The 16,320-nt window shown below is 42.9% G+C and overlaps 1 protein-coding gene across 1 annotated transcript; it reads right to left on the bottom strand.

Annotated features, from left to right (window-relative positions):
• Window positions 1-6,212: 6,212 nt before the first annotated feature.
• Window positions 6,213-15,868, bottom strand: LOC311107667 (uncharacterized protein). The gene is made up of 5 exons (XM_084150190.1): window positions 15,534-15,868; window positions 14,915-15,025; window positions 14,721-14,784; window positions 12,722-12,922; window positions 6,213-8,377 (listed from the first exon to the last, which is right to left on the bottom strand). The coding sequence occupies exons 1-5, from the start codon at window positions 15,736-15,738 to the stop codon at window positions 6,994-6,996; spliced, it is 1,965 nt and encodes a 654-aa protein (XP_084006316.1). The 5' UTR covers window positions 15,739-15,868; the 3' UTR covers window positions 6,213-6,993.
• Between the last annotated feature and the right edge of the window lie 452 nt (window positions 15,869-16,320).

The raw sequence follows: 16,320 nt of genomic DNA, 5'->3' as shown, positions 1-16,320 counted from the left end.
GATTAATAGTATACATAAATGTATGTTTTTCCAGCTTCTGTCAATGAAAACACATGCAATATATGATTCTAAGGCCACTACAAACACATTTAAATATAGTTTACTCTCAATGGACACAGAGTGAGACTAGTTGAGGAGTTGCTGTGAACTGGTAATACATGTAACAGCCATAAACAGCAGAAGGGACCAAATCTAGGTAACAAAAATAATGCTTTGATTAGTGTGCTTTTGTTTACCAGTTCATTTGAAAACATTAAATCTTCATTGAAATCAGTCGTATTCTGTGCTTGGTGGAGCTGTAACCATATATACTACCATTCACATGTGTAGTGACAGTACTATTTGCTGGTGAAACATTTATGATTGTGACATACAGTAGGTACAGTTGAAGTCGGAAGTTTACATACACTTAGGTTGGAGTCAATAAAACTTGTTTTTCAACCACTCCACAAATTTCTTGTTAACAAACTATAGTTTTGGCAAGTCGGTTAGGACATCTACTTTGTGCATGACACAAGTAATTTTTCCAACAATTGTTTACAGACAGATTATTTCACTTATTATTCACTGTATCACAATTCCAGTGGGTCAGAAGTTTACATACACTAAGTTGACTGTGCCTTTAAACAGCTTGGAAAATTCCAGAAAATGATGTCATGGCTTTAGAAGCTTCTGATAGGCTAATTGACATAATTTGAGTCAATTGGAGGTGTACCTGTGGATGTATTTCAAGGCCTACCTTCAAACTCAGTGCCTCTTTGCTTGACATCATGGGAAAATCAAAAGAAATCAGCCAAGACCTCAGAAAGAAAATTGTAGACCTCCACAAGTCTGGTTCATCCTTGGGAGCAATTTCCAAACACCTGAAGGTACCACGTTCATCTGTACAAACAATAGTACGCACGTATAAACACCATGGGACCACACAGCCGTCATACCGCTCAGGAAGGAGAGGCGTTCTGTCTCCTAGAGATGAACGTACTTTGGTGCGAAAAGTGCAAATCAATCCCAGAACAACAGCAAAGGACCTTGTGAAGATAATGGAGGAAACAGGTACAAAGGTATCTATATCCACAGTAAAACAAGTCCTATATCGCATATCCTGGAAGGACGCTCAGCAAGGAAGAAGCCACTGCTCCAAAACCGCCATAAAAAAGCCAGACTACAGTTTGCAAATGCACATGGGGACAAAGATCGTACTTTTTGGAGAAATGTCCTCTGGTCTGATAGAACTGTTTGCCCATAATAACCATTGTTATGTTTGGAGGAAAAAGGGGGAACTTGCAAGCCGAAGAACACCATCCCAACCATAAAAGCACGGGTGGTGGCAGCATCATGCTGTGGGGGTGCTTTGCTGCAGGAGGGACTGGTGCACTTCACAAAATAGATTGCATCATGATCAGTCAAGAAGTTAAAGCTTGGTCGCAAATGGGTCTTCCAAATGGACAATGACCCCAAGCATACTTCCAAAGTTGTGGCAAAATGGCTTAAGGACAACAAAGTCAAGGTATTGGAGTGGCCATCACAAAGCCCTGACCTCAATCCTATAGAAAATGTGTGGGCAGAACTGAAAAAGCGTGTGCGAGCAAGGAGGCCTACAAACCTGACTCAGTTACACCAGCTCTGTCAGGAGGAATGGGCCCAAATTCTCCCAACTTATTGTGGGAAGCTTGTGGAAGGCTACCCGAAACGTTTGACCCAAGTTAAACAATTTAAAGGCAATGCTACCAAATACTAATTGAGTGTATGTAAACTTCTGACCCACTGGGAATGTCATGAAATAAATAAAATCTGAAATAAATCATTCTCTCTACTATTATTCTGACATTTCCCATCCTTAAAATAAAGTGGTGATCCTAACTGACCGAAGACTGGGAATTTTTACTAGGATTAAATGTCAGGAATTGTGGAAAACTGAGTTTAAATGTATTTGGCTAAGGTGTATGTAAACTTCCGACTTCAACTGTATATAGTAAGCACTTCATTTCTTGACCATCTCACATCTCTGATGTATTTTAAAGTAAACAGTATGTCTAATGCATATATGCGCTGTCATGTTAGCTGTTCTTTATTGCGATTTGTAATTTTCAATGTTTATACTATCTCTACAAGGCTACACAAACAATCCCATTCAAATATGCTCAACCCATTATATTCAGAAGTGGATCACAGTCATTTAACCTGGCATTTGCTTCCTTGACTAAACATAATAATACATTTTTAAAACAAGTATTCAATGAAGGATTTAGTCACATCAAAACCTTGCACTTTCTAAGTGCAATGCATTTGTAGTAAATTGACACAGATGTGATCAGTTTGAAACAAATATTAAATTACATCCTTGTTGACATGAAATCTAGATTAAATAAACTGGTATTCAAGAGTTGCACATTATTTCCATCAAGTCAAGTAAAGCTCAGGAATATTGTCATCGCATGGCTAAAACCGTATTCTCTGGATAACAATAAAGACATAATATATTGTGCAAAACAAATAACACAGCCTTGATGCCCTCTTGACAGAATATGTAAAATAATATCACATCAAGGCTGCGTTTACACAGGCAGCCCAATTCTGATATTTTGCCACTAATTTGTCTTTTTACCAATCAGATCTTTTGCCCATAATTGGGCAAAAGATCAGAATTGGGCTGCCTGTGTAAACGCAGCCTAAAATCCCATTGGCATTTTGTTAAAATGATGAAGTGCAGTTAGAAGAAATGGGAGTCGATGAGAGAGAAGAGGTGAGGTGTGTGCTGTGTGTATACAATGAGGGAGAAGTGGTTCACTACTACAGATCTGGGGGATATTCATTAGTACATACCGTAGCAAAATGTTTTGCAACGGAAAACAAAAACAAGCCTTTCTCATTGGACAGAATCAGGTAGGTCCCTCCCTGTTTCGGCCCATTTGCTGCCACTTGGTTCCTTGTAAATACACCACTGAAAACATGTATGTTTCATTTCAGGACTACAAAATCTAACTATTAGCATCTGAGTATATTCTTTGCCAAAGAGTATGTAGTCCAGCGGGAATAGTGAGGTCACCCTGACAGTAAACAAATTACTTCCAAACAAAAGAATACTGTGAACCACAATAAATAAAATATTGATCAACTAAAGTGCTGGCCTATGATTTCTATGTGATTTTTCAAATATGATCAGAATAAGACTTTGGATTGTCCGCTGCTCCTGTATGCTTCCAAGTAAACAAATAAACAACAATAATAACATGTTCCGGTACCTTGACATTTTATTCTAAAACTCATTAGCTAATAGCACTATTCAGACTGATATTTGATTGAGTATTTGTTATAGTTGGTTAAGGACTAGCTTTTGGTTTTGGAGTTTGCTCTGAGAATGTCAAAAGTTACATAACTATCCTCTGTAGTACATCACAGTACCATACCACTGCCCAGCTCAACTTTCCATGTCTCAGGGCAGGGAAACTTCCGTCCCACTGTACACATAAGAACTTAATAAGATTGGAGACAGTTTCAAACTGATCCAAGATGGACCCTCAGTCTCTCAGTCTTTTATTTTACACAGTGAATCCAGAAGATAGAATCTAGATGCTCAGATAGCTGAATTATTTTGGGCTGTATAATATTTGAGTTATCAATGCCCTTGATGATAATATATCCTTTATGACACTTTTTAACATTTATCAGATCAAAATGGGTCCTCTGATGTGGAATATGACAGAGAAAGCATGAGGATGTCCAGATAGAATAACAGCTAGTGGAGGCTATTTATTTCAGATGGCTAAATAAAAACGTACAGTTATGAATATAACTACTGTTCCCTGAAGGAGGGAACGAGGTATAACATACAAATCAAATCATATTGTATTTGTCACATGCACCGAATACTGAATGCTTACTTACAAGCCCTTAACCAACAATGCAGTTTTAAGAAAAGAAAATATTTACTAAATAAACTAAAGTTAAAAAGAATATATAGATTTAAAAAATACTATGGGGAGTCAATGACCAATCACACCTGAAGCAAACTAAAAACATACCCAACGGCCCAATGAATACAGAATCCACCCTCAGAAGCCCCGCCTTCCTGGCTATAACACCGGGGCTCGCAATAATTTAGTCAAATCAGTACTGCTCTTCGGCGAGCCAAACCCCCTGACGGCACAGGGCCAAAATATGTTATACTTCGTTCCCTCCTTTAGGGAACATTAGTTGTATTCATAACTCAACATTCCCTTTCAGTCGGTCACACGGCATAACATACTATGGGGACATACAATCACGCCCCAAGCCAGCTCAGAGGGTACCAAACTAGGAGGCCCACGGCAGCCCTAGCACACAGGTTCCACCGGCTCCAGAAAGGGGTTACAGAAGCCACCTTTTTCCCTTAAACTTACCCGAGAAGCATGACCTGTCAGAGCCCCATATAGGTAACCAGAACCTGCAGCAACTTGGTTATGCGCACTGACACGCTGCTACTGCATAGACCCTACGGTTCCAAGAACAATACTTACTTACCTTACGAGCCTGAAATGTTATAACTCGTACAAGGCACTGCAAGTCCAAAACAATAGAACACCTGTCGTGACTTGGTAAAGCGCCCACACGCGCTGCATAGCATCGACCAGAGTCGATTAACCACTGCAGCCCAAGGCTCAAACCCACAGGGAATTGTGGTAACCCAAAAAAATATATGTTTTATTGTCACATACTGTACACCGGATAGGTGCCGTGAAATGTGTTGATTTACAGGGTCGGGTATTTGACCCAGTGACCTTTCGGTTACTGGCCCAATACTCTAACTACTACTGGCCCAATGCTACCTGCCGCTACCTGATAAATGCGTACTGCACACTGCCACCCAGCAAGGCAGCCCAAGGCTCAAACCCACAGGGAAACTGTGTTAACCCGGACAAAACGCTGCCTAATATCGACCTAGGCGGCCCAAATCCATAGACCCTACCGGTTCCAAAAAGGCTCCCACAGAGACCCAAGGAGTCTGGAATTCCAGAACTCAGACAAGGAACCGCAAGTCCAAAACAACAGGGCATCTGCTGCTCCAATATCGGAAGAAAGTGCCTCAGTGCCAGCAAAACAGCCAGTAGCTCCAGGTAATTGATATGCAGCGCCCTTAGCGCTTTCGACCAAATCCCCCTTTCCGAGTAGCCCACACACAGCGCTTGCCATCCCAGTGAGGATGCGTCTGTCGTGATCACCCTGCGGGACACTACCCGGCCCATGGGAACCTCCTGCAACAACAGTCGCTGGGTTCTCCAAGGAGTTAACGCACTCAGGCACGATGGGGATATCTTGAGCAACCGATGGCAATGGCGAGATGCATCCAGACGCGTAGCTACGTGAACCAATCGCTGTGACGCACCGACTGTAGTAGCCGCCGAAGCATGAGCATTTTGAACTTGCACACCTTAAGGGGCTTGTCCAAACCACGCAAGTCCAGGATTGGATGCAGCGTTCCATTGCTCTTAGGAACTAGGGAATACCGCCTGTACCAACCACTCTGTACTTCTGACAGGAGAACCACCATAGCCTCCTGTAGCTCAGTTGGTAGAGCATGGTGCTTGCAACGCCAGGATTTTGGGTTTGATTCCCACGGGGGGCCAGTATGAAAAATGTATGCACTCACTAACTGTAAGTCGCTCTGGATAAGAGCGTCTGCTAAATGACTCAAATGTAAATGTAAAATAGCCCACTTCCAAAGATGAGAAGAAATCTCCTCTCTCAAAACAGGCGCTAGGAAACACCCACAGTGACACCTCACATGCCCGCCACTGGGCAGAGCACATGGCCAATATTGTCATCTGCAGGGGCGGAGCACCACCTTGGGGACTGGGATACCATACCATACTTTCGATGCTTGTAATTCGAGGGACAAGTTCTCCTTCAGGCGAGCTGAAGAGCGGAGAATTTAGGAAATTAATGCGAGCCCCAGTGTTATGGCCAGGAAGTCGGGGCTTCCAAGGGCGGGCTTTGCATTCATTGGCACGTTGGGCGTGTTTTTAGTTTTCTTCAGGTGACTCCCCATAGTTTGTTATACCGAGTGACCAACTGAAAGGGAACCTACAGTTACTCAAAGGCCATAGTATAGTATATATAGAACAGTGGAGGCTGCTGAGGGGAGGACGGCTCATAATAATGTCTGGAATGGAGTGCATGGAATGTTATAAAACACATGGAAACCACGTGTTTGATACCATTCCATTCATTCCATTCCATCCATTACTATGAGCCATCCTCCTCTCAGCAGCCCCCACTGATATAGAAGAGTTACAGACTGGACTGACAATGATGTAGACTACACAGATATTAGCCGTTGTTTGCTGTTGGTCGATTTACACTGTGGTGTAGTTGATTGTTGTTGGGGTTAAAGTTGATTGTTGTAAAATGCAGTCTGTGAGCAGTGTTTTCAAAAAGTGCACTCGTAGATGGAGGCCTAGGCTTGCACTGTCTGGTGAAAATAGGAGTAGTACTGTAGCTGTGCTGTTAGCCACATTATGCAAGCGTTTAAGATCAATACATCTGGATATAAGGTGCCAGTGCTTAGCTAACCACAACTTTATCAATGAATAAATCACAACCTTGCTGGTATGACCCTGCCATTTTAAAGCCATGTCAAGCTCTGGTTGGTGCCAGACAGCCAGTCTCAGTCTGGCATAGTTCAGTTTTGGCATTGCCTGGTTGGCTTACCTCCGTAGTATTGCAATATATCAGTTTGTCACAGTGGGGTGCGGCCAGTCTTTCCCCCTCCCCCATCCCGGTGTGTCCCCTCTCTCTCTCTCTCTCTCTCTCTCTCTCTCTGTCTCTCTCTCTCTCTCTCTCTCTCTCTCTCTCTCGCTCTGTCTCTCTCTCTGTCTCTCTCTCTCTCTGTCTCTCTCTCACTCTCTCTCTGGCTCTCTCTCTCTCTCTCTCTCTCTCTCTCTCTCTCTCTCTCTCTCTCTCTCTCTCTCTCTCTCTCTCTCTCTCTCTCTCTCTCTCTCTCTCTCTCTCTCTCTCTCACCACTTGTGCTGACTGTGCACTGATCTCCTCTTCTCCTCCAGAGACACACCCTCCTCCTCCTGGCTGACCCGACAGTCCTTTATGTCCTCCATCTCCACCTCGTCATCCTTCCCCTCCTCTGGGGGGCTCTGAGCCACAGCAGGCTCCTCCTCTTCCTCCTCCTTTTCTACCTCAGCCATACGCACCACAGAGAACTCCATCTGACTGTCCGGGCTGGCTTTGACTATGGTAACACTCCCCACCTCCAGCTTGTCCTCTAAAGGGCCTCTGCTGGTGGGGGAGACTTTCATGGGGTCCACGGTGGGGGAGACTTTCACAGGAACCGCAGTGGGAGAAACCTGGTCGGCCCTGACAGTAGCAAGGCTCTCAACCTTGTCCTCTGGCCCTTTCGTGGTGGGTGAGGTTTCGTCCACCTTGACAAAAGTAGTAGTATTCTTTAGAATGCTACGGGGTGCAGTTGTGGGGGACACCATTAAGGGGGTAGGGGCAGGGGAGAGATTTAAGGGAGTAGGGGCAGGGGACACTTTTTTGGAGGATGGGGCAGGGGACACCATTAAGGGGGTAGGGGTGGGGGAGACATTTAAGGGGGTAGGTATGGGGGACACTTTCCTGGAGGACATGACTGGGAAGACTTGTATGGGGGAAGGGTCGGGGGACACCATTAAGGGAGTAGGGGAGGGGGACACTTTTCTGGAGGACAGGTCAGGGGGGACATTCAAGAAGCTAGAGGTTGGAGAGGCTTGTACAGGGGTAGGGATAGGAGAGACATTTAAGGGGCTACGGGTAGGGTTATTAGAGGTGCCTGGGGTAAGGGGGAATATCTCAGGGGTCATGGGGGTGACTTGTACTGGGGTGGTGGTGGGGGAATCTTGTATTGGGGGCGTTAGGGGGGAGACTCCTCCTGGACTCACGTTGGGAGAGACCGGTACGGGACCCTCTGTGGGGGACACTACAAAAGTGACCCTAGTGGGGGACATTTTAACAGGGGCCATCTCAGTGTCGTCAGGTGCACCAGAGTCCAGGCTGGGCTGGGATGACAGGATCTTCACAGGGCTGGAGGTCTGCAATGGAGAAGTATTCAATGGAGCAGTGAAGAGGGGTTCCTCTTCTACCATGGGCTGGCTCAGTGGCACTTTGGCCCCCACTGGATCACTACCTCTGCGCAGCGAGAACAGAACCAGACTCTTCTTCCGCTTGGCTGCGGTGGGAACCACACCATTGGTGCTGTCCGTTTTGACGTCTTTGAACATGCTCCGCAGGTTGTACCCGTCCTTCCTCTGGGGGTCCTCCTCATCCCCCTTCTCACTATCCAGGGCCTCCGATTGGTCTAACTGGTCGCCAGACCCTTGATCCTTTTTGTCCATGTGGGTGACTCGGAACCTGTAGGTATACGGACCTCTGTTAGTTAAGTACATCACCACGATGAGGACTTTACATAGCATAACTGTACACATGTAAAGTACTTAAACACAAACACAAAGGCCTCTGAATCCCCAGAATCCTAAATCCTAAACCCCCTAGAGTCAATGTCCACGCGCCCCCCGCGGAAATCGAATTGGCATAATCAAAATAAAAGCTAGAAAATAATGTACTTTTTACTCCATACATTTTCCCTGACACCCAAAAGTACTAGTTAAATTGTTAATGCTTAGCAGGACAGGAAAATGGTCCGATTCAGACACTTATCAAGAGAACATCCCTGGCATCTCTACTGCCTCTGATCTGATGGACTCACTAAACACAAATGCTTCGTTTGTAAATTATAGTTAATTCGGAAAGTATTCAGACCCATTCCCTTTTTCCACATTTTGTTATGTTACACCCTTATTCTAAAATGGATTAAATAAAAAAAATTCCTGATCAATCTAGACACAATACCCCATAAAGACAAAGTGAAAACAGGTTTTTATAAATTTTTGCAATTGTATTACAAATAAAAAACAGAAATACCTTATTTACATAAGTATTCAGACCCTTTGCTATGAGACTCGAAATTGAGCTCAGGTGCATCCTGTTTTCATTGATCATCCTTGAGATGTTTTTACAACTTGATTGGAGTCCACCTGTGATACATTTAATTGATTGGACATGATTTGGAAAGGCACACACCTGTCAATATAAGGTCCCACAGTTGACAGTGCATGTCAGAGCAAAAACCAAGCCGTGAGGTCGAAGGAATTGTCCGTAGAGCTCCGAGACAGGATTGCGTTGAGGCACAGATCTGGGGAAGGGGGTACCAAAAGATTTCTGCAGCATTGAAGGTCCCCAAGAACACAGTGGCCTACATCATTCTTAAATGGAAGAAGTTTGGAACCAACAAAATTCTTCCTAGGGCTGGCTGCCCGGCCAAACTGAGCAATCGGGGGAGAAGGGCCTTGGTCAGGGAGGTGACCAAGAACTCGATGGTCACTCTGACAGAGCTCCTCTGTGGAGATGGGAGAACCTTCCTGAAGGACAACAATCTCTGCAGCACTCCACCAATTAGGCCTTTACGATAGTGGGGCCAGACGGAAACCACTCCTCATTAAAAGGCACATGACAGCCCGCTTGGAGTTTGCCAAAAGGCACCCAAAGGACTCTCAGACCATGAGAAACAAGATTTTCTGGTCTGATGAAACCAAGATGAAACTCTTTGGCCTGAATGCCAAGCGTCACGTCTGGAGGAAGAATGGGTATTGTGTGTAGATTGGAAAAACAACAATTTAATAAATGTTAGAACAAGCCTGTAACATAACAAAATGTGGAAATAGTCAAGGGGTCTGAATACTTTCCGAATGCACTGTATGCACTCCTGAGTGGCGCAGTGGTCTAAGGCACTGCATCGCAGTGCTAACTGTGCCACTAGAGATCCTGGTTCGAATCCAGGCTCTGTCGCAGCCGGCCGCGACCGGGAGACTCATGGGTGGCGCACAATTGGCCCAGCGTCGTCCAGGGTAGGGGAGGGAATGGCCGGCAGGGATGTAGCTCAGTTGATAGAGCATGGCGTTTGTAATGCCAGGGTTGTGGGTTTGATTCCCATGGGGGGGCCAGTATAATAAAATATGTATTCACTAACTGTAAGTCGCTCTGGATAAGAGCGTCTGCTAAATGACTAAAATGTAAATATAAAATGTATGTCTGAGTGCTGGAGTATGCCCCTAGCTATCCATAATCTTTATTTTTTTCATGGTGCCGTCTGGTTTGCTTAATATAAGGAATTTGAAATGAGTTATACTTTTACTTTTAGTTTTGATACTTAAGTATATTATAGCAATAACATTTACTTTTGGTACTTAAATATATTTAAAACCAAATACTTTTAGACTTTTACCCAAGTAGTATTTTCCTGGATGACTTTCACTTTTACTTGGGTCATTTTCTATTAAGGTATCTTTACTTTTACTCAAGTATGACAATTGTGTTCTTTTTCCACCACTGTTCCAGAGGCAACTCGGTAGTGAGTGTTGCAACCAAGGACAGACGATTTTTACACGCTACGCACTTCAGCACTTGGCGATCCCGTTCTGTGAGCTTGTGTGGCCTACCACTTCGCGGCTGAGCCGTTTTTGCTCCTAGACGTTTTCACTTCGCAAAAACAACACTTACAGTTGACCGGGACAGATCTAGCAGGGCAGAAATTTGACAAACCGACTTGTTGGAAAGGTGGCATCCTATGACGGTGCCACGTTGAAAGTCACTGAGCTCTTCATTAAGGTCATTCTACTGTCAGTGTTTGTCTATGGAGATTGCATGGCGTTGTGCTCAATTTTTTAGACCTGTCAGCAACGGGTGTGGCTAAAATAGCCAAATCTACTAATTTGAAGGGGTGTCCACATACGTTTGTATATATAGTGTAGATGTCGGTTGTTTGCTCCAAATGGCGCCGGAGAAGATGGCTGCCGTTTTACAGCCCTCTAACCAATTGTACTATTATGTGTGTTTTTCCGCATTATTTGTAATTTATTTTGTACATAATGTTTCTGCCATCGTCTTTTATAACCAAAAAGAGCTTCTGGATATTAGGACAGCGATTACTCACCTCGTATTGGACGAAGATTTTTTCTTCAACGAGGCGGCCGCGAAGGATATCCTACAGACACCCGACAAGGCCCAAATCCCCGTCATTTGCATGAGGAAGAGACGGAGATATCGTGGACGTAGGTCGGGGTGCCTTGTAAGGATCCGACAGCGAGCGAGTAAACTGCCTCTACCATCAATCCTATTAGCCAATTTTCAATCATTTGAGAAGAAATGGGATTACCTAAGATTACGGTTATCCTACCAACGGGACATTAAAAACTGATTTATTTTACTTCTGCTCTTTTTTTTCTCATCACTTTTTTGTTGTTTTATTTTACTTTTTTAATTAAAAATAAATGCACTGTTGGTTAAAGGCTGTAAGTAAGCATTTCACTGTAATGTCTGCACCTGTTGAATTCGGCGCATGTGGCCAATAAAATTTTATTTTATTTTATTTAATTTGACAAGCCTCACAAGACTCATCTGAAGTTAGCCAGGTACCAGTTAAAAAAATATTATGGAGGTATATATGAAAGTAGTTTCAGTGGTGTAAAGTACTTAAGTAAAAATACTTGAAAGTACTACTTAAGTAGTTTTTTGGGGTATCTGTACTTTACTTTACTATTTATATTTTTGACTACTTTTACTTCACTACATTCCTAAAGAAAAGGATGTACTTTTTACTCCATACATTTTCCCTGACACCCAAAAGTACTTTTTGCATTTTGAATGCTTAGCAGGACAGGAAAATGGTCTAATTCACACACTTATCAAGAGAACATCCCTGGTCATCCCTACTGCTTCTGATCTGGCGGACTCACTAAGCACATGCTTCGTTTGTAAATTATATCTTAGTGTTGGAGCGTGCCCCTAGCTATCCGTAAATAAAAAAAACAAGAAAATGAGGCTGTCTGTCTGGTTTGCTTAATATAAGACATTTTAAATTATTTATACTTTTACTTTTGATACTTAAGTATATTTTAGCAATTACATTTACTTTTGATACTTAAATATATTTAAAAGCAAATACTTTTAGACTTTTACTGAAGTAGTATTTTACTGGGTGACTTTCACTTTTACTTGAGTAATTTTCTATTAAGGTATCTTTATTTTTACTAAAGTATGACAATTGGGTACTTTTTCCACCACTGAGTAGTTTAGTGCCCAACAAAGGGGTTAGAAATTTGTACAAATATATTTTTAATCATTTACTGAGCTTTCTTATATCTCTCAGATATAAGACAGACACTTCAAAACATACTTCCTTTTGGTAATTCCTTGGTATGACCATCTTAAAACAATTCCAAATGTTAGCTTAGTAGAAACCCAGCCCCAGGCCCTTAGACCATAAGGGGTAGATGTGGCTACAGGGTCGTTATTGTAAAATAAAATGTGTTCTTAATTACTTACTTGGTTACCCTCTTAGAAAAAAAGGTGCTATCTACAACATAAAACGGTTTTTTGGCTGTCCCCATAGGAGAAGCCTTTGAAGAAACATTTTTGCTTCCAGCTAGAACCCTTTTGGTTCCAGGTAGAACACTTTTGGGTTCCATGTAGAACCCTCTGTGGAAAGGGTTCTACCTGGAACCAGAAAGGGTTCTCCTATAGGGACAGCCAAGTAACCTTTTTGGAACACTTTTTCTAAGAGTGTAAATAAAGATTTAAATAATTCAATATGAATGTTTTGTGTTGTCAAACACCAGTGAGCAGACCAGTGTGACTCACCTTCCCACAGCAAACACAGTGGACTCTCTCCTCTCTCCCGGCGTCCTCGGCTTATTGTTCCGAGGTACACGGCTCCGGCGTCGGGCCTTCTTGGAGCGCCCTTGCACACAGAGTGTGCAGGACTTGTGGTCAAGCTGGGCGCCAGAGTGCACGGTGTGGTGATGAGGTGGAATACCCCCCAGGCTCTCTTTGCGCAGTAACCTTTCGGAAAGACAATGAAGCAATCACTCTGTCATATGTATTTTCCATTCAAACACACTGAACCATAGAAACCTGACTAAGCAAAAACATCCAAAGCCAAAGACATCTTTCCAAGCATCTAAGGAGAAATTTTTTAAGAAGCAGCTGCTGGTTTCTAGCATATTTATTGGAGTCTGTCTGTGAAATATGAGTCTCTAGTGTGATCTATTAGTCCCTCGGTTCCCCACTCTGACCGCCTCTGTCTGTGCCCTCCCTCCCATCAAGACTGCAGCATCCCTGGGGAGGTGTCTGTAGCTGTGCTGCTGTAGCTGGCTGAGAGTGTGGGAAGAATACGAATGGGTGGCCAACAAACGCCACAGCCCTGCAGGCTGCTATCAGTCTGAGCACTAGCTTGGCAAACAGGCAGGAACACTAAAACACTCAACCTAGAGGTACCAAGTAAGAATCTGGATCTAATTAAAAAGCATAAATCAGTTTTCCTCTCTCCAATACGCTAGTAGCACATCACAGCTATATTATCACAGCACATCACTGGGTCGGAGTTTCTCTCAAATGCCCTCGATCATCTCAACCTAGAATTCTTTATATGCAGTGGTGAAAAAAGTATCCAATTGTCATACTTGAGTAAAAGTAAAGATACATTAATAGAAAATAACTCAAGTATAAGTGAAAGTCATCCAGTAAAATTCTACTTGAGTACAAGTCTAAAATGTATGGAGTAAAAAGTACATTATTTTCTTTAGGAATGTAGTGAAGTAAAAGTAAAAGTAGTCAAAAATATAAATAGTAAAGTATAGTACAGTTACCCAAAAAAACGACTTAAGTAGTACTTTAAAGCGTTTTTACTTAAGTACTTTACACCACTGTTTATATGGATGTGAGTAGTAGCATGTTGTTGGGAGATGTTGGGAGTAGAATAGCTGTTCTCTCTTGCTCTGTTTCTTAGCTTTTCTTCTCTCTCTCTCTATGTCTTCCTCAAATGCTTTATATGGACGTGAGTAACACTTTGTTGGAGTACAGTAGTAGCATAATATGTTGGGAGACTATTTGTGTTTTGCCTCAGAACACGGCAGTAAAGATCAGATCCCATAATAGAGCTACTGATGCCAGGGCAACAATAAGCCAGTTGGCCCCATGGGACAGACAGCCCAAGGTAAGAGACACTGACTGCATACACAGCTGCCTACAGGGACACAGGAACAGAGGGGCTGGGCACCCCACTGTAAAGCTACCGTCTGGTCCCAGGATAAATACAAGCTACACACGATACACTTTATCCAGGCTCAGTCTGACTCCCACAGGCACAGTGAAATGTGCACCCATTACTGTGGCCTCTCTGAAACCGCCACACCCTAAAGCAGGAGGAAAAAACCTGTAGTACGGTACGCCGAGTACAGAAGACCTGCATTTGAACCATATGTATTATGTACCACACAAATACTGGTTTGTTTAAGAGCTAAAATAAACTAGGACTATATTACTTGAGAGAGTTGGTGCTCTTAGGAAGTAAGGCACTTGTTTACCTTAGCTCTGCACACTAAAAGACTTTCGCCCAGGGTTAATACAACCATGGAGTAATGCCAGTCAGAGGATCTAAACATAATGTAAATCAATGTTTTATATCTAAAAGAGGCTTAATGTTTGAACAAGCTGTGCTTAATTTTCTAAATCAAAATAGTTCACATTTTTAAGTGTACTTCTTTTCAGTATATTTTTAAGGCAAGGTGAATGTGAATCTACTTACATGAATAATAGATATCATAACCAAATCAAAAAAGTTAGTATTAGCCATACATACGTAGGATCATGATGTTCACAAATATTCTGTTTTCCTAGCATCTCCTTGAAGGCTTCCATGTTGGCTAGAAAGCAAAACAGAACCCAAAAATGACACTTTTATTTTAAAGCACAATTTAAATTGCAGTATTGAAGTGTAATGCCTAAGGTATTGACAAAATCTAGTATCTATTGTGTTGTTTCTTGAGTTACTACCTTCATTTTCAATTATGCACTTCAGGATTTGTTCAACAGTGTCTTGATTGTCCTCTTCTTCATCATCTGTAATATATGAAAGATTGTCTGACGAAGCAGCTTGCCCCCAAGCTTGCTCCATCATCATTCAAGATTAGTAAAGGAAATTCTCAAAGTTGTCGACCTTAACCATTTTTCATCACTTCAATGAAAGGAGTTTATTTCCGTTTGTGTGAATCAACCGATTCTACAGCTCCTTTAAGGTAGTTTATTTCAACTAAAGCATCCACTAAGGGGCCGGCTTTTGAAGTACTCACTAATTCAATATGGAAAATATGACTTCTTCGTGAGTGTCCAATGTTTACATAGGAATTCAAGCTGAATAAGCATCCTCTTAAACTAAACAGTACAACAGAGTGCCTCTGTTTCCTGTTTGGCAAAAGCCCAAGAGCCTTTGGATAAAGACTGACACCTCTGAAAAAAGTCACACATACCTTATATATCTGCCTTAGAAAATCAATAATGGATGCTTGTTAACTTCTTCAAGCCATATCCCTGATCCTGAAATCAATGGATAGATCCAAAGCCAATATATAAAACTCTTTCTGACAGATCCTTGTTTTCCCTGGTAGATACTTACCATTCTTGTCTGGTCCCAGTTTCTGCTTACACTCCTCCTCATCTTCCTCTTCCTCCTCCCCTGTCCTGCAGCGGTAGCCCTTCTTCTTCAGCAGGTGGCAGACCAGGAAACCCAGGAGGCCCGTGATGAAGAAGAAGAAAACCAGGAGGAAGATAATGTATGGGGGAGGGGTTTCACCCACTGTCGATGCCTCCAGGTCCGTCATCTCTCAGCAGAGTCTTCACTCACCCTCTATCTGTACCGTAGTCCTATATAGGCAATGGACACATACATATGTACTGTACTGTAGAGTCAGTGATGAAACCTTGAAGGGTCCCCCACCACACTTAACAGACGACAACTGTTGATCCATTCAGCAACATTGATGGGCCTGCGTGCATGGTCTTGTCTGGCCATCTGAGTCTCCTGTCATCATGTGTGGAATAGATAACCCCCCTCCTCTCAGCTTCCGTGCGTACCGCTGGCTAAAGCCAACCTTATCTATCTCAGCAGGCAGAGCTGGGCCAGGGGGCACACACCCTCTGATGTTTTTTCACTGGGCATCTTAGCTCACACTCACACTCACACTCACACACAGACACACTGTGCTAAATTCCACAGGCCAAGGAGTGAGGCTTTCATCGGTGACTCTTTAATTCAAATTTCGTTGTATGGTACTTGATAGGTTGTAAAACCTGGTCAGCAAAATAACTAAATGTTTGTACTACAATGTTATTTTTAAAGTTGTGAATTAAAGTTTAATGCTTCTGCTTACAGAGGAAATTGGTCAATATTTTGGTCCATATTT

This window comes from Coregonus lavaretus (genome assembly GCF_964263955.1).
Source record: "Coregonus lavaretus genome assembly, chromosome: 32".
In the NCBI taxonomy this organism is placed as follows: domain Eukaryota; kingdom Metazoa; phylum Chordata; class Actinopteri; order Salmoniformes; family Salmonidae; genus Coregonus; species Coregonus lavaretus.
This window is presented reverse-complemented; position numbering and strand designations above follow the sequence as displayed.

Coding starts and splice junctions, on each gene's coding strand:
- LOC311107667 (XM_084150190.1), bottom strand. CDS start 15,738: ATGACGGACCTGGAGGCATCGACAGTGGGTGAAACCCCTCCCCCATAC. Junction 15,026..15,533: donor ACTGGGACCAGACAAGAATG/GTAAGTATCTAC, acceptor TGATGGAGCAAG/CTTGGGGGCAAGCTGCTTCG. Junction 12,923..14,720: donor TGTGAACATCATGATCCTAC/GTATGTATGGCT, acceptor TCTTTCCGAAAG/GTTACTGCGCAAAGAGAGCC.